This window comes from Cavia porcellus, unplaced genomic scaffold (genome assembly GCF_034190915.1).
Source record: "Cavia porcellus strain 051 isolate PalLab524CR breed Dunkin Hartley unplaced genomic scaffold, mCavPor4.1 scaffold_12, whole genome shotgun sequence".
Classification (NCBI taxonomy): Eukaryota; Metazoa; Chordata; class Mammalia; order Rodentia; family Caviidae; genus Cavia; species Cavia porcellus.
Window position 1 is genome coordinate 53,350,292 of NW_026947495.1, and position 23,703 is coordinate 53,373,994.

General features: G+C 35.4%; 1 protein-coding gene and 1 long non-coding RNA gene across 7 annotated transcripts in view; one reads left to right on the top strand and one right to left on the bottom strand.

Annotated features, from left to right (window-relative positions):
- The window catches only part of LOC106025445 (uncharacterized), a 102,563-nt gene that overhangs the window by 42,461 nt on the left and 36,399 nt on the right, over positions 1 to 23,703 (top strand). The gene's annotated exons all lie outside the window — the stretch shown is intronic.
- Cobll1 (cordon-bleu WH2 repeat protein like 1) overlaps positions 1 to 23,703 on the bottom strand; it is a 154,074-nt gene that overhangs the window by 12,464 nt on the left and 117,907 nt on the right. For 3 of the 5 annotated variants that reach the window (XM_063259182.1, XM_063259183.1, XM_023561029.2), the window contains 5 exons: positions 9,698 to 9,851; positions 9,085 to 9,159; positions 7,777 to 7,914; positions 3,313 to 3,547; positions 2,242 to 2,336 (listed from right to left, as the gene is read on the bottom strand). In XM_063259182.1, coding sequence (XP_063115252.1) covers positions 2,242 to 2,336; positions 3,313 to 3,547; positions 7,777 to 7,914; positions 9,085 to 9,159; positions 9,698 to 9,851 — 697 coding nt within the window. The remainder of the gene's footprint in view (positions 1 to 2,241; positions 2,337 to 3,312; positions 3,548 to 7,776; positions 7,915 to 9,084; positions 9,160 to 9,697; positions 9,852 to 23,703) is intronic. The other 2 variants (XM_063259184.1, XM_063259181.1) reach the window with 1 other exon arrangement.

Here is a 23,703-nt window from a genome sequence, read left to right on the forward strand (position 1 = left end):
ATTATGTATCATGAATATGCACTACCTGTCTAGGACCTAACAAAGTGATTTCCATACCGTTCCCCCCATGAAGAACTGTTTCTCCTGTGTGACTAGTCCTCATCTTCAAAATCTTCAAAACCCTACTGGCCTCTCTTTTTAGATGTGGTAATATTTTATACAGAGTACAAGTCAGTTGCCTAATACAAGCATTTGGTAATGACAGCTGATATTCTGTATTGTTTGCACATTACCTATATAAATATATAATTTGAAATGCAATTTTAGTCCTTCCAAATGAAATGCAACTATTACCAGATCACGTATCATCTATTTGAGTGACTTAATTGGCAGTAACTAGTAATTTTTATGATTCAAAAATTAAGAATACATATCAGTAGGGAAACAGGGAAGAGGCAGGTTTCTGCTTCTGTTCCTAACTTGCTTGGTTCATAAGTATTTAATATTTATATGAAAAGCACGACTTTGAACACTATTATAAGAACAGAAGAATTTAACAAATGGTTTCTGGCAGTGGAAAATATGCCTAAATGTATTTCTTCCTCTCATTTATTTTTCATTTTCCAATGAATATAAGTGTTTCCAAGTTCACAAAATAGAAACAGTTTCCAAGCAAAGTAAATCAATTTAGAAATGTATTTAGATTAAATCCCCTTATAACAAAAACTAATTAATTTGTTTTTGGACTTCGAATTTCTGTTTTTTATATTTTCACCAGGTCACATTTAATTATTGTTTAACTCTGAATTTCTCAACAACATCCACAATGATTCCCACCAATTATGAAGACAGACAACCCAGAACAATTCCTGAACTGCTCAGCGACTCTGTCTTCATCCATGTCTGACAATGCTGCTTGGCCGGTTTCCTGCATTACTAGGCTGTTTTCCAAGGACGGAGAAAGCAGTTTTTTCATACTGTCCCCGTATTTCCCTATGCAAAACCAATACTGACATCTACTTCCTGACAAAAGGATGGGTTAAAAAAATGCACATGGTAGATGAAAAGGAAAACAGAAAACTTCTGGAATGATGAAGTTACTTATTTGCCTTATCAGCTAAAAGTTGACAAATCATTACACAGCATATGCAAATCAAACACTGTGTAAATGTACATGTAACACTAACTTGATGTCAAATTTCATTAAAAATTAATTTGGCTATTATTTAAAAATAAAGTAGCTTTTAAATGACTGCTCAAGAAGAATGCTGTTGTCATTACAGCTCTTTCTCAGTGTAGTGCAAAGTGGTACTAATCATGGAAATAAGAAACCAGAGACATCCACAGATGGCACACATATATATGACATTACAACTATCCCACTAAATTATATCCATTTTCTACGAATTTTATAACTTTATATATTAACATGGAAGACATGAACATCCATAAGCCACTGCCTTCATACTCCCTTGAAGCACACCACTGTGCCCTTCTTGAATTTTCTACTGTATACTGGTATTTTTAATTGAAATTTAATCTTAAGTATATATTTTAAGGATAGCTCAGTAGTGTGCTGGTGCTACTGGTGTTTCATACAAAGTATCAGATTAATTTCTCTGATCTAAAACTGCTTAATTCAGTTGAAGACTCAGGAATATAGAATTACACAGCTCCCAGTAAACAAGTAACAAAATAAATGGAATGGTAAGATTTGAATAGGAATGCGTGACATACTGTATGCAAAAATTATTTTCTATGCAAAGACATCATGATCACAAGGCAAATCATGAGAAAAATAAGGAACTGTCTTGATTTGAGGCTGTGAACTTGGAAACATTGGCGAATAAGGTTATATAATTAGACTATCTGGACCCTGAATATTGGTTAGACAAGTTTCATCCAAAGTGTAGCAACTGGATAAAGTAAAATAGGCTTGCACTAGAGTTAGAAGAAAAAAAGAAAAAGTCACAAATAGATGCATGCAGGATACAATTTTAAGATCCAAAGTTTAAGTTAGACAGACTCTAAGACTTAACAACATCCATGTACCCATGTACCTATGATAAATTAGACCACATTCTGAAATATTATTGCTTGAGTTCACATCCTGGAACCACTGCTTACTACTTGTAAGATTTAATATCTTTGTGGCTCAAGGATCTGTAAAATGAAACTAAAAATAACAGTACCTATAAATGAGTCAATCTACAGGACTAAACAAGTCAATGTGTTTTAAGAACAGTCTTTGGCACCTGACAGTTTATGACAGTGTTGGCTATTGGTATTTATATAACTCACCATTCTTTTCATTTGGGCTCAGTGACTGCAAATTTCTGACACCATCAGGTAACATATTTTCATTGCTTGAATCATACACAACACTGTGTGACCCTCTGGAAGACATAATACTATACATTATATACTATTCAAACACACAGTAAGAAAAGAGGCCATAATCTCCAAAGACAGATGGACGGAAATATTTATCTGCCAAATACTGGAAATGTAAGAGCAAAGAAAAAATACAACTGAGAGGAAATGCTGTTATCAAACATTAGGTTTCATATAGTGGTCCTATTCCAAAAAAAGAAAAAAAAAAGTAAGAGGGTTAGCAAAACAGGTATTTCCAAGCAGTGTCTTGATTTTGTTATTATCAGTTACTTATCTTTTAAAGAAAAAGGACATAAATGAAACATTTTAGACTTCCACCTGACCAACTCAACTATATAAGTCAGGATGTGGATTGACCTCACTGTTTTTTGTTTTATTTTTTTCTGGTGCCAGGAGAGTTTAATTTGCAGACAATCCCATGCAAATTCTGGTAAGCCTCTGATACAGACTTGTTTATTTAGCTTAGTTTATTTCACCTTTTCTTATGGAGCTGCATTTTTTCACACATCATAAAAGTGGTCTATAGTTTCAATTCCTAGGATCAAATGGAAAGTGCATGGTCTGCGCAGTAAGGGTGATCACATAATAGAGTGGTGATTTATCTTTGTACTCTAGTATGTGAAACTGTTTTCCTATACCATTCAGTGAAAATTCTTCAGGAGAATTTGGTAAAAATTGAAAATTAAGTGTTTCATTTAGGTCAAATAGGCAAAATACACAAGCAAATAATTTTAATGTTTGAGCTTGACAAGTTATGGGTGATCTGACATGTGGGTATTAGAACTGTTAAATTTTATTTTCTCTGAACACAACTGCCTGCACACAGGCACTTTATTAATAAACATACTGTGGTGGTAAGAGGTGGAATCTAAATGAAAGGGCCAACTTACATTTGTATTTAAAATGTCATATCTATACTTAAAAAGAATGATATTAACTAAGAAATCTGCCAACGTTCCTGGCACATAGACTACTTACTGTCCATCTGTGTTTCCAGCTTCTTGATTTTCTTCTTTGGAGTTTTGTGAAGCCTCTCCACTATCAGTGCCAAGGACTGAGTCAGGATCCTTCTTCAATGTGCTTATTATATCAGTAGATACAAAAGCAATGTCTGGTGACTTCAGAGAAATATTTTCAGCTTCATGTTTAGGCATCTCACTTAGTTCTTCCTTTTCATCTATCTCCTCAAGGCTATAATCCGAGCTTATTCCAGCTACAAAGAAATTCAGATATAGTTCTCAGTGTTAATTTTTTATTCATCCTACACAATCCTGGCAAGGAATTATCAGCTGAACTCTTTCAAAGCTGGTTCAAAATTGATAGGGGAATACCTTTCTAATGGTGAATGATCATGGTAACATATAACCACATTATCCCAGACTCATACAACTCTAGAAAACAATCTGTCATTATCCTAACTGTTACTCATGGAAGTTTAATTAATCCTACATACTTCAAGTTAAATATTTCACTTAAGAATATATATTCTGGGGGTTGGGGATTTAGCTCAGCGGCATAAGCGCCTGCCTTGTAAGCAGGCAGTTGTGAGTTCGATCCCTGGTACCGATAAAAATGAAAAAGACAAAAAAAGAATATATATTCTGGGGCTGGGGATTTAGCTCAGCAGCATAAGCGCCTGCCTTGCAAGTGTGTGGTCGTGAGTTCGATCCCTGGTACTGATAAAAAAGGAAAAAACAAAAACAAAAAAAAAAATTTAAAAAAGAATATATATTCTGTTACATGATTTTATACTTATGCAACCCAGTAATACAAATTACGCATAAATTAATTTTAAAATGCAAATTAGAAAAACATGAGATTTTTGTATCATCAACAAGTACACAACAAGTATAACAAGTCATTATCAGTATTGACAATACTTGAGAATTACTTGAGCCACTTTTGAAAATACTGAGGTTGATACTCTACTCCATAGTTATTAAATCATAATCTCTAAAGAGTAGGTCAAGAATTTTTCAGGTTAGCCTGGAAAGCACAAGATTATGAGTTCAATCCTCAAAACCAAAAAAAGAAAAATAAAAGAATTTTTAGGGTTCCATAGGTGATTCTAATGTACAACTAAGGTTAAGAATCATTGATATAGGAGCTGGGGATTTAGCTCAGCGGCATAAGCACCTGCCTTGCAAGCAGGCGGTCATGAGTTCGATCCTTGGTACCGATAAAAATGAAAAAGACAAAAAAAAAAAAAAAAAAAAAAAAAAAAGAATCATTGATATAAATGCTTAAAATAATTTAAAACACAAAAGTATTAAACAATAGAAGTTTCATTCCCAGTTTGATTCAACTTGAGGCAACTTCCTTAAACAATTATTTCCTGTACATTATCAGAAAGCATTATAAGCATTCATAAACAGATATCCACTCACATTTCATTTTGTTTATTTAATATAAACAGAAGCATACTATACCCAATGTTGTCTACTTAATTTTTTCCTTCACCCATATTAATAATTATGTGTAATTCTTTTCAATAACTGTGACAAATATTTTATTGTACAAAATGTTTGTCATTATTTCTTATTGTAAAGATAATCTTTAAAATTTCAAACAAACACTGAAGTTCTAGATTTTTGCTCAAATAAAATTAAACATTCTCCTTTGCACAACAGCATCTTAATGAAGTTCACATTTACCTCAAGGAGTGTGTGTATAAGATGATTTAGCATTAGGCCATTATAGTGATCAGTACATGTAAAAAATTTAATTAAAAGTTTAACAGATTTGAAACATTTAAAGTACTTAACAGGTATTTCTTTAATATTATCTCTAGTTATACAGGCAGACAAGAGTGTTATTTGTGCATTTTATGAAACAAATGTGGAGCTGGGCATCACGGTGTGTGCCTGTACTCCCAGCGAAGCAGGAGGCTAAGAAGGAATGACCATTCAGCTTCCAGGCTGAGGCCAGCTTGGGCAACACAGGACAGAGACAGAAAGAGAGGCGAGCAGGGAGGGAGGGTTATTTTAAAGGCATTTCACTGTTAAAATTACTCAGGGAAAATACTGAATTTAAATGAAATTTTGAAATGCACAAATTTTGGCAAATGTTTTATCATGGCATGTGAAACCTCACTGTGATGTCACTGCGTAGTGTCACAGGCCATGATATAATCTACTGCACCTATGTAGTAAGAATGTTATTTCCACAGTATGATACTGTGTAGTAACAAAAATGAAAGGCTATAATGATTTAGATGTAAATGTGTTTTATAAATGATTACGCAGAATATATTAAGTTCGTCTGGACATTACACTGAGGAAATGTTTAGAAAATTATTGGTCATTATGCTTATTCTTTCATGTCTATCACAAGTATTTTAGAGACACAATTTTTCTTTAAGGGCATACCCCTTACTGAGAAACCGGTCTCAATTAAGGTGCGAGTCATGAATTGCATCTTTGAAAAATCTTTTCAAATTATTCTTATAAAATTATAAGTTATAGATTGTATAACTTGGTAGTTACAAGAATCACATAAGAGTTCTTACACTCATTTTATAAAAAGTCTTAGAAAATGCAATGATTCTTTTAAAAAGAGGATTTTCATTCTGTTGTTTGACTAGCATATATTTTTCCCAGACTTAAAGGGAAAAAAATGAACTTTGCTTTGTATGTCTTGACCAAAATGTAGGATAACAGAAAGAAATGATGATAAAGGCTGTGAATAATCAGTTTTCATAAATGATGTATGATTACTACTGTATTTTAGTTTTGTAAGCTCCAAGAGCAAAATATTCATTTTCAAAAATAATGTCCAAAATCTGAAAGCATTTTTAGATCTACAACTTCTGAAGTATTGTTAAAGGTTATTTTAAAAAATTTGAAAATGCACTTAGTGACTTCACAAAATGCTACAGACTTTCAAAAATGTCTTTTACTTATGAAGTTATTAAAAGTTACAATTTAGGACTTTTTAAATACTTAATATAATTTTCCCAAGGATCACCAAACAGCAAAATTGCCCAATAATTATTATTCCTTTGTTAAAATATAATTATAGTACATTAATCCTATTCAAATACATTTTTTTGTTATTTGTTCATTCAAAAGATGCTCATTATGTCAGTGTTATTGCTAGATTGTTTTTCTTTCACTTTTAGAAAAGGAGACAATTTCTACTCAGTAAAATTCGCCATTTTTGGAGCACAGTTCTTTGAATTTTACTAGTATATACCGTATGCCTGTTACTATGTAACTACCACCACAATCAAGACACAGAAAAATCCCTGGTGCATTTCTCCATGCTTCCTTGTAATTGACCTCTTCCTCTAGTTCTAGCCTCTGGTAATTATTATCTCTATAGTTTTGCCTTGCAAAAATGTTATATGAATAAAAATACATGTGTCTAGCCAGTTGAGTCTGATTTCATCATTTGACGTAAGACATGAGAGAGTCTGTATGTAGATATTTGGCTCAGTGGTGTGTTCTTTTTTTGGTCTAGCTATCAGCATTGTGTTCCAGTATGGACAAGTCCAGTTTTTTTATCCATTCCTCAGGGACATTTGAGTTGTTTCTCATTTTTGACAACTGCAAATACAAACTCTCACACAGGTCTTTGTAGGTAAAAAATACCTAGAGGCAGTGCTGCTAGGTCATGCAGAAAATGATTATTTAAATTTCACTTAAAAAAAAACTCTGTCAAGGGCTGTGGATATAACATAATGATACAACACATGGTTAGCATGTATGACAGCCTGGGTTTAATCCCAGTCATAAACCTATCCAAAAATAAACAAACACAACAACTAAAAATACTGCCAAACTACTTTTCAAACCAGCCGTACAATTTCAGGTTCCCATAAGCAATTACAGTATACTAACTCTAAACTGCTGGTGTGAAGTGGCACAGGCTTTTTGTGAGTCACTGAAAAATTGGATACAATTATGATAAAATTCAAGTATTACACAAAGTTTGCTATGATGTAACAAAATAATTCAAAATTTTAAAATAGAAAACGCAACTGGGAACAGTATCATAGCCAACAGCCACATACAAACAAAGGATTATTTCAGTAAAAAATATATGTAAATATTCCTTAACACATATTTTAATATTGTAATGTAATATATTAAATTTAATATAATATTAAATATTTAAATATATAAATATATATTGTAATATCAAATATATTTTAAATTGTATATCATCAAGTTCAAACAGTTCCTTCAAAAAAGTAGAATATCATATAGAAAAGAAGGGGAAAGTCTTCAGAACCACTGATTTCATCAATCTTACACTATCACATTTCGTCAAATGATTAAGGGAAACACCATTCTACATAGAATTTTAAGAGAAAAGAGAAATGCATTTCTTTGGAAAACATTTTTTTATAGAATGGTTTAACGAGTAACAAGGTCTGTACTTCATGATGTCTTAATCTGCACAAAGCAAAGCACCAGCCAGAAAGGCCGGACCACCTACATGTCAAGGATGCCACAGCCGCCTCGGGGGTTCCAGGGCCCTCAGAGAGAGAAGATTCGTCAGGCAGTTTGGGCGTAGTGCACCGTTCCTGATGGAAGAGCCCAGGGCCAAGACAGCCTTCTGCCAAAGAAGTAGAGTCTGTAGAAATATCACTTAGACAGAAACGTTAAGGAAAGCAAAACCAAGAAGCACTGAGAAGAAATCAGACTTGTTAGCTCATAACCATCCATGCATTAAACAGGAAAAGCTAAAAAGAATAAAGGGAGAGAAACAGATACCAAAGTTTGAAGAGTATACACATTTTAAAGTATCTCAATCTAATTTCATTGCATATTTTAAGTTAACAATACTCCATGTACTTCTTTTAAAAACTAAGATAGTATCAAGTATCATTGATACTATTTTGAGAAAATCATTAGTCGTTACATAACAGTGATATTTTAAAGCACAAAAAAACTGAATAATTCTTAGTTAAAATTTCACACTCCTAAATATCAAATAAAAATTCAAAATTACAGCTTAGCTGCTCCTGTATCTTTCCAAATTTACAAATAAAAAAGTTAGGCAGCTACATTAAGTAACCTTCATACTTATCAAGTTATTCCCATGCTAAAGTAGTAGCAAGGTGATATCCTATTATACTACAACAATATTGGTCTATCATATTCTTTTTTATCTAACACTAAGTCTGTAGGTAAGAATTTTTTGTATGTATAAAACCTGAGTAACTTTCATTGCAAACAACTGCAAACATTGCAGTGTTAATTATTCAATTTTACTGGAATTTTATTTCTTTGAGGAGAATTCACAAGAATTAAATAATAGAAAGTATTTTCACAGTAACAAGTTTCTAATTATTAGAGCAGGATGCCTAATATGTTGAATTCATACTTGGAGTAGTTGGCCTAAAGAGATGCGCTTATATTTTAATGTAAGTTTACTTCTAAACACACCAAGGTACTTTCCAGTGATGTCATATTTTTTTTTCCTATTATCCTGTTTTGAAAACTGATGTCATATTTTTGGGGAGTGGGGGGAGAGGTTAATAAATGTCAACCTGACACTGCATAAAGAAAATGAGAGACCAAATAGGGAAATACTTAGGGTATAATTTCAGAATGAAATCTTCATTCTAATCTCAAATGCTACAGGGAGAAAGATAAGGAAAATGTTTCATCATATAAATATTGGGAAATGAAGCCAAAGAATCTGTATCTTTTTCATACATCGGACATTCTAATGATTCATTTCTCAATTGTCAAGAAAGCTCTCTCAATAATGACACATGGGGAAGTGGTGGCATCTTACCTGGGCTGGGGAGGCCCTCAGGAGAGGTTGCTTCTGAAATGCTGTCTGGGGAAACTCCATCTACTGCCTGCAGGACTAAAAGATGCAACACAACTTATACACAAGTCACAGTCATAGAGGAAACAAGTCCTGAAGGTTAATGTAGTTATTTGTATGTAACCCAAAAAGAAATGAGTCCTAACCTGGCTAGAAGCCATTTTACTATCTCTCCAGCTGTGAAATGACTCATGCTACTTAAGTTTCTAATTCTTTTTTTTTTTTTTTTGTCTTTTTCATTTTTATCGGTATCAGGGATCGAACTCAAGACTGCACACTTGCAAGGAAGGTGCTTATGCCGGTGCTAAATCCCCAGTCCCTTTAAGTTTCTAATTCTAAGTGTGGTAAATCCTGGAATGGCAGAATCTTTCTGAATCAATTTCCAAATTATAATATGATCATTTTAGAATAACGAACCGCACAACATCGTCATGCATTTTGTCAAAGGTTTTTAAAAAGTAGTTAAGAATGTAATAAATGACATTTAAAAAGCTTGAGTATTATCTAGTATCATTTCTCCTATCTACATCGAACAAAACACAATACAAATACACGGTAATGGGAAAAGTAACTTTACCTGTCGGATGGCCATTTTCAGTGCTTTGACGCAGCGGTATTTTGGTGGGTGGGGAAGGTGCTTTCCGCTTTGTCCTTTTCAGAGATAAATTCCCTTCAGATGTGCTGGAGAGCGGCAGTGAGCCCGTCCTCGCTCTACCTGCTTCACGGGGACTCTGTAGAGAACCAAAGGACCAAGCAATCTATGTGTAGAAACTACTTGTAAACCCTAGGAAGACATCTAACTTTACAACAGACACATCACATACCAAAATGGAGCATAACACTAATAAATTCAAAAAATATAATAACGATTCATTCAAAAACAGATTCATTCAGTCATGTTCCAAACCCAAGCTGTGGTATGGATATATAAAGAAAAATAAAATACAGGCATTTTCAAGACACGTAGGTTGGGAAGGGAGACTGACGTGCAAATAAGGAACCGCTGTGCGGAGGGCTAGTGAGGAATACAGTTAAAAGCTAGTTTCAAAGAAAAATCTGGAGACACTGTTGGATGCAAAGCAAGGGATGGGAGAGGGAAGAGTAATTGTATGTTAGCAGCCAGCTTGATTAGTCTCTCTCTTTGGCCTAGTTTATCAGTGAAAAACATCTCAAAAAATAGTATGTCTACTGATGGCAAGTCCTTTGATGTCACCAGGCACAAACAGTTAATGTTCCCACTCACAGCAGGTCAATGTCAGCAGACCCAAAGACAAGCCTGCCTCTCAGGAAGCTGGTTGATCCCGCCTGGCCAATTGCCGTATTATCTTTGCTCTTTATAATAAAACTGCTTTAAAGAGTTGTTTCCAGTTTGTATCTCCCATTTGGCTTTTCCCATTGAGTCTCTCCAGTTAAACTTTTCCCAACCTTTGATCTATTAAAACTTTTCGAAGCGACGTCACCAATGACCTTGCCCATAAATATACCAACAGGCCTTTCTCAGAACTCACTTCTGTGATCTGTTAACAGCATGAAAGACAGGCGATCACCCTTTAAAATCTTTATCTTGCTTCCAAGATACCACATTCTTTCTTGTCTAGGGATTCATACTTTCTGGACACTCAATTTTCTTTGTTTATTACTTTTTATCTCTTGACCAATGCTAATATCCTTCAGGGCAGAGTAATGGGATATAGTCTCCCTAGTATCTATGTTCACTGTCTTGGTGATCTATTCTCTTGCTTTTAAGTATTATTTCCATGCTTACAGACTCATGACTCCATCCTGGACCTCTGTTCTGATCGCCACTAAAGGTCTATAAGCAGTTTCACTTTAGAATGCCTAAAACTGAAATCACAACAACCCCATTCCCCAAAGATGTCATAGAAAAGAGCAAGTCATCTTTCCAACTGCCCTTATCTCCATGTCACAGTCCACACTGAGTCCATCATTTTGGCTCTGCTCTTAACAGACATCACCAATTCGGCTCAGTTCCTACAACACAGCCTCAATCATCAAACCCTCAAATGGTTCCCACTTGGCATGGAAAAAATCTTTAGAGTCGATGACCTGGTCTCTCTGATCTTCCTGCCACAGACTAGCTTGCTCTCTTACTGTTCTCCACTGTATCCGGAGAACCTCTATGTGGCGATGGCTACCTTGCTGTCCCTGAGTCTGGGAATTTTTTTTCTGATAACTCAATGTCTCACTCTTTCTTTTTTTCAGATTATTTCTCACATGCTGCCTTGCCCATGAGCTCCTCCCTGACTCCCAACAGTTCCTGTCCCCTTCCCAGCTTTAGTTTTGATTGGCACTTAATACCTTTCTAATGTTTTATATGTTTGGTTTATTTACTCATTTATTATCTGCTCCTATTAGAAATGACTGAAATGGAAGGGGCTTCCCCCTACTCTTTTGCTCATTGTTGTATTTCTAAAATGGCTCATGGAAGTTTCTCAATACTTGAGTAAATGAAAAATAAGATAACTGCACTCTTATTTGGTAAATAAGAGACCTTGATAAGACTGAACTAGGAATATGTATAATGCTTGGGCCACTCTAACCTTGCAAGGCAACATAAGTATATCTAGGGATTCAACAATTCATCAGAAATTTTCATTATGTCTTGCCACACACCAAGAAAAATTTGACAAATTTACTATTTCATAACTTTCTAACATTGCTGGCAGAGAAAAAAGGAAAGCTGCCCCAAAAGGAGAAACAAAATACTGTTTGTTATTATGACTGCTGCCAACTGTGTGAGATACTAAACAGGTCAGTTCACGGAGACAGTGGCGGGCGCTTGGCTAGAGAAACCTCTCACAAACCACTCCTCTTATAAGGTATACGACAAGAGAGCACCAAGGTGATCTCTTCAGAGGCCAAACTGTTGAAATTCCTCCATAGCAGCTGTCGAGGACTAAGCCCACCCTGCTCTCCCTAGTGGCACCACGGTATCCCAGAACCCTCCATAATCCAGCAAGAGAACAGCCAAAACCTGCTATCCAAAACCTAGTGTTAACTGAGTCACTAAAGTCTGTTCTGATCACTTTCATGGGGAGGATGTGAGGGTGGATCCTCAACGGACCTTTGAAAAATTCAAGAGAAAAGTCCCCGGCAACAAACAGCTCAGAAAGAAATGCAGAGAGCAATGAACATGTTTCAATATTTTTTTTGAGTAGAATATAAAAGTTAAATGTCCTTTTTACTGATCTGTGTTCTGAGACTTTTACAACTTTTCTTTTTATTCTTTCTTCTTTTTTTTTTTTGAGACAGAGTCTCACTAAGTAGTTCAGGCTGGCCTTGAACTCACTATGTAGCCCAGGTTGGCCTTGAACTCACGGCACTCCTGTGTCAGCCTCCCATGTACTCGCATTACAGGCATGTGCTACAATGCCTGGCTTCACCTGTTATAAAAGTAATAAATTTACACATCATTAGGACAAGGCCCAAAAATTCTAAAAAATTCATTTCCCTTTGTAAAAATATTTATCTAAAAACTAAACTTAGTAGATGTTATTTCTTGTTGACCCTACTTCTTCAAAGCCCTATTAAAGCAAAATACCTGTTGGAGACCTACTTTATAAGCAAGAATGCAGTGGGTAATCAATAAACAATTGCTGAATGCACCAGAAATGGCAACATTTGATTGTCCCCTCAGTTCTATGTTTCTTATGTTGACTGATTGCTTTCATGAGGTATATAACAAAAATATTTTCACCTTTAGGCCACATTTCTAAACACTATCATGTTTGGGTCTTTTTCATTACCTGAAAAAAGCAGCTGTGACACTAGTTTCCCAAGCTGCAGTCTGCTAGGAGTTAGACTATTAAATTTGGGGTATAATATAATAAAGCAGATAGCACAGAAATAAGAAAGGAGGAATTTTTACATGAAGATTCAGAAGTTCATGTATCCTAACCATAATGTGATGACAGCATACCCACAGACATATATTTATCAGTCTAGAAGTCTTAAAATAAGCTAGCATTTTTATACAGGATATTTTCTATGGGTAAGGAATTTTACACTTGTCAAAATAGATTTTGATAGAAATGCTAAAAGGTTTTCAATAACATTTATGAGGACAGTTGAGGGAACACACGTGGAAAGGGCACAGCTGTGGACATCTAAAGAAGCATATGTTCTTTCTATAATCTCAGTCTTTAAGATTCATCTCCTTATGCTGATGTTCAGATGTAAATATATGCACATTTCCAGAGCTGCAATTTTGATCAAAGATACCAAGAAAGAGGAGAGCAGGGGAGAACACTACCACCACAATGAGATAAGACCTGTCATAACTAGATTCCATGCTGTGATTAATAGTTAACTTATTAAATTTAATATAAATGTAATAACTATACAAGAGATGGTCTTAAGGCAGGAGTTTAGAATTAATAAGAACTGCAAGTTTAGATAATGGCAGATTAATGACAGAAACGTAAATTTTATTTTGAGATATAAATGGTATTATTTAGGGAAATAGCTTTCCATTGTTATAAAACAGAGAGGTAAGCAGTTTTCATAGTAAGACTTAGAAACAAACCTTATTCAGCTAAGGTATTGCTGAAGAAAGTTAATGTAATAAAAGTCAAACTTGGGGTTCTTTTCTGTTGTCTCAAATATCACTATACAGATGATATAAAGGAATCCCTCGGCCTAGGGGAAGAGATTCTCATCTATTGGGTGACTCCACAGGAAAAGGTGTGGGGGTGGATTTCAGTGAGAACACATCATTATTTCTTGGCTAGATTGTAGCCAAGAAAGCTGGTGTGAATTTGGAGTATACACAAAATACATACACTTATCACAGTTAGAAAGGCTCTAAATCCAAGAATATCTAATGTTAGAAAGCAGACACACTAAATAGTCAGTCATTAATACATGAGTTTCCACTTAGAATGTTAATAAACAAAGTCTGGTGAAGCTACTGCTGCCTAAACAGTAGCATTACCTGGGGAATTGAGGAAAATGATACTAATAATCCCTCAATAGTCTACTCTTAAATTAGCCACAGTGTTAAAAAGGGGAGTTTGTCTAACTGGAGGAAGGCACATAGAGGGTTTGCAGGTTGGCTGGTAGCCTACCACACAGTTACCAGATAAACAGGCTTTGCAGTAAACACCTGGGATCCAACCAAGAAATGTGCCATTTGTTGTCTCTGTGACCTACAGCCTTCTCATCAATGAGAAAGGAAAATGTATCTGTCAAAAAGGTTTGGGACACTTAATGTGGTTCTGTAAAACAGAACAGTGCCTAGCACACAACATATATGCCATAAACACTGACATCACCACATGACTTTTACCTATTTCTAGCATATATGAGTGTGTTCTGTAAATAAAGTAAGAAAATAGTTTTTTGGGTTAGAATAAAAGTGTGGACAGCCTGCTGTTTCTCTTTGGTGGCAGTAACAGTGAGAATTCTATCCTATAGGGATCAACTGCAGTTACAATCAGCCTTGAAACTCAATAGTGCTCACATTCAAACACCTCTGCTTGGCCCACTGCATAAGCGAAATACACTGCCTTGGGTGACTTCATCATACCAGGAAGGATTTTCATAAAAGTTAAATATTTAACACTACTTTGTGAAATCTTGGTGATAAGCACATGGGTGTGTATTTTAGTAAATAAATTTGAAATATTTCATAAGCTAATTTATTGTGAATTAAAAATAAAGAACTGCTTAGAATAGTCTTCAGCTTTTTCCACCAAGATACATTTCCTTTAGTCACATTATGATTACATTTTTAAAAATGAATTGAGATTAAATGCTTGTTAAGTCTGAAGGTTTTGCTAAATGAGAAAACAGGTTTCTACTTACTAGCAGAAACAGCTCTGGTTAATCATTAGAGATACTCAATTATTTACTTTAGTTTAAACCACTGATAAGTCTGCTGGCCATTAGTGAACATGGAGCCTGTAACAGGAACGTACCTCACAAACTTTATGGGCTGTGAAAGGAAACAGCTACAAGGAAAACCAGAAAACACTAACAAAAGAAAGTGGCAGTAAGGTCAGTTTGAAAACCACGCCAGGCAGTTAAAACTCCAGAATTCACATCTAGATCAGAATCTACTGGCTTGAAATGAAACTAAATTTTACAAAGACAATGGAACTAAATGGTGTTCAACAGATTTACTCTATACTGGTTGCTAAATCATTTATTAGTTACAATTGAGTTATAAAATGTGGGTAACAAATCAATATGTTCTAGATAAAGGAGTTAAATGAAAGATAATAAAATATAAAAATTAAACCAAAGAGACACAAATACAGTGGCTCACTGTTAGTGATGTTTTAAAAGGTTTCTATTAAATGTTTTTGGATATTTTTGCTTATAATATGATTTTCACATGTAGGGAAGGGCAGGGTTAGTGGAAAGATTTTAATCCCTTAAAATTACCTTAAAACTCATGTTTTTCTTCTTAAGGGATAGATATCCTACTCCAACCTGAACAATTTCAACAAATTCTATGGAATAATGTTAAATATCTTATGGTTGACATCAGGCTTACACAAATTTGTTATGAATTACCTCACAGGAGCTGAACTTCCCACATAAGTGACATAAAGTTATAACTCCTTGAATTCTTGACGTGAAAAGTTTAAAATAGTTTTAGAACTTAAGCAAGTCCCTTATCATACTATAAGGAATGTAATATAGAAGTATGAGGTATTGCTGGGCATGGTGGCACATACCTATAATGTCAGATAGTTTGGAGGCTGACAGGAGAAATGCAAGTTTAAGGCCAACCTGGGCAATTTTAAAAGATCTTAATTTTTTTTAAAGCAATAGGGATGTAGCTCAATGGTAGAATGCTAGCCAAACATATTTGAGGCCCTGAATTCAATCTCCAATACTGAACTAAAATGTAGAGGTATCTAAATTACAAAGTAGGCAAATTGTGAAGTTAAGTACAAGAATATGAGAAGCAAATAATGCATAAATTGATGGAAAGTATAGAAAAATCTGTAAATTCCAAAATTCCAATACAGATCACCTCATAGAAGTTTTGATGTCTATCTCTTTGTGCGTGTCTTTTATACCTATATACACATGAATACATGACACAGATTCTTCTTTATATTGGATGAAAGTGTAACATGCAAATTTTTTCTCTCTTATTATGCCTTAAGATAAAATGCTAACTTTTAGTTAATCATGGAAAGTTTATTTCTGATGTCTTGAATCTCTGTTCTACACTTATTTCTTCTTTGGGTGGCCCTTAATCCCCACTCCTGAAAACATAGAGCCTACATATCCTCTTTTATTATTCTCTCTTTGTAAACCTCCAAGGATTCTTCATCGATAGCACTGAAATTCTTAGCTTGTCTAGATCAACTTACATTACGAGAAATCAGATCACATCAAAGTAATGAGGTAGAAGAGATAGGAGTGGCTTGTCAAGTATCAAACAACCATAATTAGGAAAAAGAAATGTAACAGTAGTATCAGGGGCAAGAGCTCTTAAATCCACAAGTGGTAAATGGCTATTTTGCTACCCATTTGTTGAAATAAATACTATGACAGAAAGCAATGAGATTAGAGTTGATTTTATTAAAACAGTGCCTTGTGAGATACAAACTAAAGTTAAGTCTCTGTAGGGGATTCTAAGTGGCCAAGCTTTCCACTTGGTCTCTTTATCAAAAGTGCATCATTTAAAATTCACTAACTGGTCAACAATAAATTTATATCTTCTAACTAACATATCTATTCACTTGAGCACATCTTTATCGAACTAAGTCCCCGCCCCGCCCCCCTGCCCCGACAATGCTCATGCACTTAATACAGGAGAAAGATGTCAGTTACTCAAAGGTCCATGTTGTTGTGCTTGAAGTTTTAGAAATCTCTGGAGGGGTGAGAGGTATCACAATCTGATTATCACTGGACAAAGTTCCAAAAAACCAAAGCACTTTTACTTGTTAAACGTTATTTTAAAAGATAACGAAAGATATTTTTAGAAATCCACAGCAGACAAACCAAGCCACAGAGGGAAATTCAATGAGCAAGCTGACAAAACAAAACAAAAAAATGACAAAGACAAAACATAACAGACTCAATAGTAGAATGCAAGATTATAATCTCAACTCAGGCCAAAATATACATCATTTCCAGCTCTTCCCCATGCCAAAAACAAACAAACAATACATATGTGTGTGTGTGTATATGTGTGTGTGTGTGTGTATATATATATATATATATATATATATATATATATATCCATCTGCATTATGCACTTGAAAGATTATTACATTTCTTTTCATAAAGCTATCTATGCTTTCAATTCATCAATCCTAAATTCCTTTGAGAATGTCTTATGAGTGGTTATCCTTTGCTAGTTTTTCTTTTAATCTCAAAGATGAGGGCCTAACTCGTTGCTTCTTGGGTAAAAAAGGGATGAATCAGGAGAGAGTTGAGCACGGGATCAAGCTTGAAAGGCAGTGGTGGTGAGTCCAGATCTCTGTGACTTGAGTGAATAAGATGAGTCTCTCTTTACAGATTAGGAAAATATGAAATACCTATGGATTAGCCAAGCCTAACACCTACATCAGAGTGAAGTACCAACCAAAGGAACAAAATACACTCTGAGACCAATTCAGTTCATTCCAGAAGGCATCAAGGATGTACAGCAGGCTTTAGACAAGAAACCCCTCCCCATACTCCAAGAGTATCGTTGTGACTCCAGTAGAGACATGTGTCTCTGCTCTTTTCTGCCCTGCCTTCTGTTAACAAGTGTTGGTTATCAGATAAAGGCAATTCTCCCACTGAAGTACCAACCACCACCACAGTAGACAAACGAGTATATGTGGTGCTATGAGGACCAGTAAAGGTTGTCTCCTAACACTGATAGTTTTCAACGCTTTTTATGAACTCAGTGTGCAACCTTAGAGACACAACTTTTTGCGTATTGATACATAAGGAAAAGAAATCCACATTAATTCCATAAATGACCTATTATTGTTTAAATAATATGTTTCTTTATATTTTAACATATATAATGAACATAGTTCTTTACTTTTAGGTTAGAAGTAAAACTAGTAGAAACCTACAGTAGTGATACAGAGGGTTTTTTGAGGATTAAATGGATAATATTCTTAAAATTGTCTGAAATATTAATAACCAATATACAAGCATTTGCCACTATCATTATTTTTGTAATTATGACCTTAGTAATGAATCTAATGAAAATTGCAATGATGAAGTATGTATTACAGTCAGGAAAGGTTATGCTATGCTGGCACATTTCTCTATTGAATGAAACCAGTCATATTTTTGGAAGTACTAATCTGCATATCACACTGAAAATGCCACAATAACCACTGTTCCTAGGTAATTGTAGAATTATGTGTGTGGTCCCCTTCCTATATAATAAATATAAGATAGTAGAGGGGAAAATAAAGTGGCTATGTGATAACCTGGATATAAAAATAAGAAGTATATTAAAGATTATAAATGTTACAACAGAGGAGTATGATCTTAATTATTCTGAAAAATAAGATAAAAATTCACTAACTAAAATAAGAATAAAGATATGCCTATTTACTTCATAAATATCTGAGACTATATCATCTACTTGTAAACAATGGCATACAGGAAAAAAATTAAATGGGGTAAAGATGAATAACATTTTAGAAAAATAAGTCAGCTATTAAAAAACTAATACTGTAGGTATTAAATTTCACTTGCATAATACTAACTGGCAAAATATTTCAATTTCCCAATCTTTGAATATTTGTAGCAGAATGCAAAATGAGACCAAATGAAATGCCCCTCTTGCTTAATGAATTACCAGCCACATCCCAAGTAAAAGGATGTATTACATCAGTGGCCAGGAGAAACCTGTGTGCTGCTATAGATACATGTAATTCTAATGAGCAAATTCATATCAAATATGCCAAATGAAAAATTCTTGTCAAGATTATGTTTATTCTGTGGTTCAAGATCACCTGTAACTTTTTAACTCTTTAACCTCTTTTTTCAAATATAAAGTAGGCTTCACGGGATAATTGATTATCAATACAGCTAGGACATACTTTAGCCACTGATTTTATTTAATGTGTTCTTTGTAGCCAATAAAAACGGTGGTAGAGAAACTAAATTTTGACCTTAGTTTTATTCCCAGAATTCAAGTCACTTTCAATTTAAGTCAATGTCTTTGCATTTCTGACTTCCTGTTTCATAAACAGTAATTTTATTATATATAACTATGTACATTTAATACATAAGTGCCAGCAATGTGGTTCCTGTAAATAAAAACATAAGCCAACTACACTATGGTACACAAATGGCATTTTAAAACATTAGAAACATACTCACAAAATGCTTTAAAAGTTCCAAGAAAAACTATCAGAAAATTTTTAATAGGAGAGTTTTCTTTCCTAATGATTATTTTGGTAGAAGACAATATTTTACTTTTATAGGAAAATAAAATGAGGCCTGAAATCATGTGACTGTGCAAAGAATTCAGGGGTATGAAAAAGACAGTGCAGCACTGATAGTGCAAAGTGTGCTCCATCAGGCATATTCTTGATGGGGAAAATTTTAGATGCACAAATATTCCAAGGAAAGTTAGGACCAATTATTTTACTAACTTATACCCTTAGTGGATCCTCCTTGGAAATGTCATAATCAGCTGTCAAAATCAAGTCTGAAAAATCAAGAGCCTGTTTGTTATGTGACTGATTTCAGTACAAGCTCCAAAACCACTATCCAAATATTTTACTTTGCCAATATTGAGAAATGCCTTAGAAGAATGCGGCAAATTATTAAATATGGGCAGCAAGATGTATAAGAAATTTGGTTTAGCAAAGTTTTTTCCAATAAACAGATAAATTAATCAGTAAGCCTTGACTAAGGCCAACAAAGTTTTGCAACTACTTAAAAGAACATGAAAATGGAAAGCTCAAAATGTATAAAACTAATTATAAATCACTTTGTGATATATTACTGATATTTTCTCTATAGCTATATTTTCTATCATTTCACTCATGCAAAATAAGCTATTTCTAATAAAATGTGGCTATTTCTAATATTGTCTTTTTGCTTTATTAAAAGGATGCTTTAGACAAAAAATTAGAATGCTGTACTTCTGTTAAACAGCGCACCCTTGTGGTTTATTTTTCACGATAGGCAGTAAAAATTAAAGGATAAAAGTGCACCCAAAACTCTTCATGTACTTACACCAAATTTGGCCATATATTTTTTTTCTCCAGTTACATTTTCACACATTAGTACTTTCAATCATTAAAAAGAGAGATTGATTAAATTTTCAAGTTCAAAACAAAATGTTAAAGGATATGTTTAGCATGATAACAAATATTTTGATTTTAAATTTAATTAAAACAAGGACAATTTTCTCATAAATTGGTACTTTTCACTAAGCTTGCTGAATATGTTCATATATATAAAATCAATTCAAGTGTTAATTGTACTTGTATTCATCATGTAATGTACTGTGATGTTTCGGTTGCTGATCCCCAAATTTTCACTATTACTTTTTCAAAATTCTGGCTTTTCTGTAAAAATTTAAGAATTGCTAAGAATTGTGTGGGCCAACATGTATACTTGCTTCTTTGCCTTTGTCTCCTCCAGACTTAACGCTGTACACTTACCCAATATGAGAATGACCGGCACCTAGCAAGGGCCTTTAGACAGATTGCTGTGGAGTATCTCTGACTGCTGATCAACAACCAAGACTCCCCTCAGCCTGAAGAAGTTGGATGGGTCATTGCCCATTACTCCCTCATGGCAATTCGGGGTACTTCTTCAGAGAGAGGAATGTTGCAGATAGTTAAATTGGATAGAAATATTAAAGGCAGTCAGATAAGGCTGGGCCCTCAAAGGAGTCAGTACAGAAGATACCTAGCAATGGTGGGGGAGACAGACACCATCACTGAGGGCCAGATTTCAAGACAAAAGAGGAAACAAATGCACCCATGTACTTCCTAAGGATAAATATCAGGGAGTGATTCCTAATAGGCATTGATCACCCTAAGGAAGGCAGGAGAGCCCCTGTTCCATATCTATTCCCACTTGCTATGTGACTTGCTTCCCCATTTGATCCCAGTTTATTCAATATTACCTGAGTAATTATGCTTGTAATCTTACTGGTTGACCACAGTTCTGTTCCACCTCATGGCCACCTTGTGATTTCCCATTTTTCCCCATCTTGGATCCGCCTCACTTCATAGCTTTGCTTTTTACAAACCCCTCAAAACTGGCACGGTCCTTGGCAATCCACTCGGGACCCTTTCTGTCTCTCTCTCAGACAGAAACTTTCTTTCCCTAATAAATATATTCAGCTCTTAAAAAACAAACTGTGTGGGCCAATTACTATAAAATACAAGCAATCTTTAAGCTATTCAGTTGTTTCTAAAAACTTACCAGATATGCAAATGAAACTCTAAAATTTTGTGATGAAAGTGTGACAGATTCTTGCAGTCTCTATTGTATCTTGCTATATGAAAGCTATGGTTACTATCTACTGGTCAATTCTCTTAATAACTTACTAGTGGAATTTTGCTGAAGGACATGTCTCCTCCCTTTGGCTGAGGAGAGGGAAACAGGAAAGCTTAACAATGTTATCAGCTTTTAAAAGCAATAATCTAACTTTTAATGCTTACTTTTAGAGGCTAGAGTGAGTACAACATATTATAGCCATCATTGTAATATCAAGCAACCTCTAAAAAAGGGAAATCTCTGTGTACTGATCAGGCTGTCCAAAACAAATCACTGAGTATCAAAAAGTGAAATATAAACTGTGCATGTAGCATATAAAAGGTGATCAGCTGGCATAATTCTTGGCTTGAACATGCACAGTTGATCTCTGGCAGGATACATGAGAAACTGTTTACAGGGGCTGCTTTTGAGTAAGAGAATTTACTGGGGACAGGGCAGCAAAGGAGGGGAGAATTTTCACTGCATTTTCCATTTGCTCTTTAGAGCTACACAGATATACTATCAATAGATACAAATAAAAATCAAACAGAAAAAGTACAAGAGGCTCTTGGAAAATGGCGGCGAGCTAGAGGATCGAGCGAAGAATCTCTCCAGAGAATTCAAACTCAAAGATAAAAAAAGACAGCATGGAGAGGACCAGACAAATCGATAGCGATTCTTATTAACCAAGACAGTACAACTGGAGGATTTAAAGTCGTGCTGAGACCGGAGGCTACAAATCCCGCGCCCTTAAATCAACAAACAGACTCGTGGACCCAGCACGAAAAGCTGAGTTGCTTTTGGAGACCGCGGGAAACTGAGACCCAGATCGAGACTCCAAGTAGCAGCCAGTTCTGCACCGCTGCACCAGAGCGGATGTACAAAGCTCTGGCGATTCAAATCTAAACGGTGCACAGAAATCTGACTGGTCAGCGCTGAGCCGCGAGTGGGGGAAAAGTGGACAGCTTGGTGTGCGGCGGTCCCGGAACGAGGACTTGCACCGGACTCTGGTGAGTACAGAAAACCCCGCCGCTGCTGTGTTTGACCAGAGAACAGCTGGCCCGCCACCACGGGGAAATCAATAACACAGAGTCTGCTGCAGACATATTAGCCTGGCGGCAGAAATCGCAGCTTGGTAACATCACCAGGTCCCCCTGTAGGGAGGGCTGGTGGAAGACATCTTGAGTCCTGGCAGAGCCTGATTACTTGTTGGCTTCAGCTCCACACAGAGAACTTAGTGGGAGCCATCTTTGTTTTGGGCAGATCTGCTTTTCTGGTGCACCTATCACAGAGAGGTTTGGAAGAGAACGGCTGGGACCTGGGCAGAATCCTGTGCCACTACTCAGCTGCTTCTGATTCAAAGAGAACTGGCAGGAGCTTCTGGGGCTAAACCAAGCCTCTGCTTGGGGCCCAATAAGCAGATACAAAATAGTCACAACTCAGTGACAACCAGAAAGTACAGCCTAATTTATGAACTAACTGACACAGAGGCTAGAGGCTAGAGACTAGACTGTACCGCCCCTACATCCCAGCCTATCCCAGATAACAGCAAATTGGGGAGGACAGCAAAAACTCAAGCCAGCACGCTTCTGAAAGGCCCTAAGCAATTCGGAGAGGGCCAGAGAACTCCAGGACAGTCTGAAAGAAACCAGAAACATGACAAGAGATAAAAATAAAAAAAAACCTCCAGCTGTTCAACAGGAGAAATTAAACCCAAGAGAACTAAACACTGAAGAGAACAAGCACAGTAACCATCCTCTACTAGACACAGCATCAGCCGAAATTAAAAAGTACTTACATGATCTCATAGAGGAATTTAAAGATGTACTCCTGATCCAAGTGAGGCAAGATATAAAGAGATTAATTAAAGAAATGACAAGCCCCGCCCAAGAGAACACAGATGGAAGAACTGAGGAAATCAGAAAAGAAAGAGAAGCATCTGAAGAAGAATTTAAGCATAACTTAGAATACATGAAACAGATCCAAAGAGAATATCAGGAAACTCAGAACTCCATTGAATATTGGCAAAATGCCTTGACAGAAACTAAAGACAACCTTCTGAAACTTGAAGAGAGATTTAGGGCTTATGAACGTGAAAGAAAAAGCCTCTTAAAAATAACAAGGAACCAGAAAGAAGCA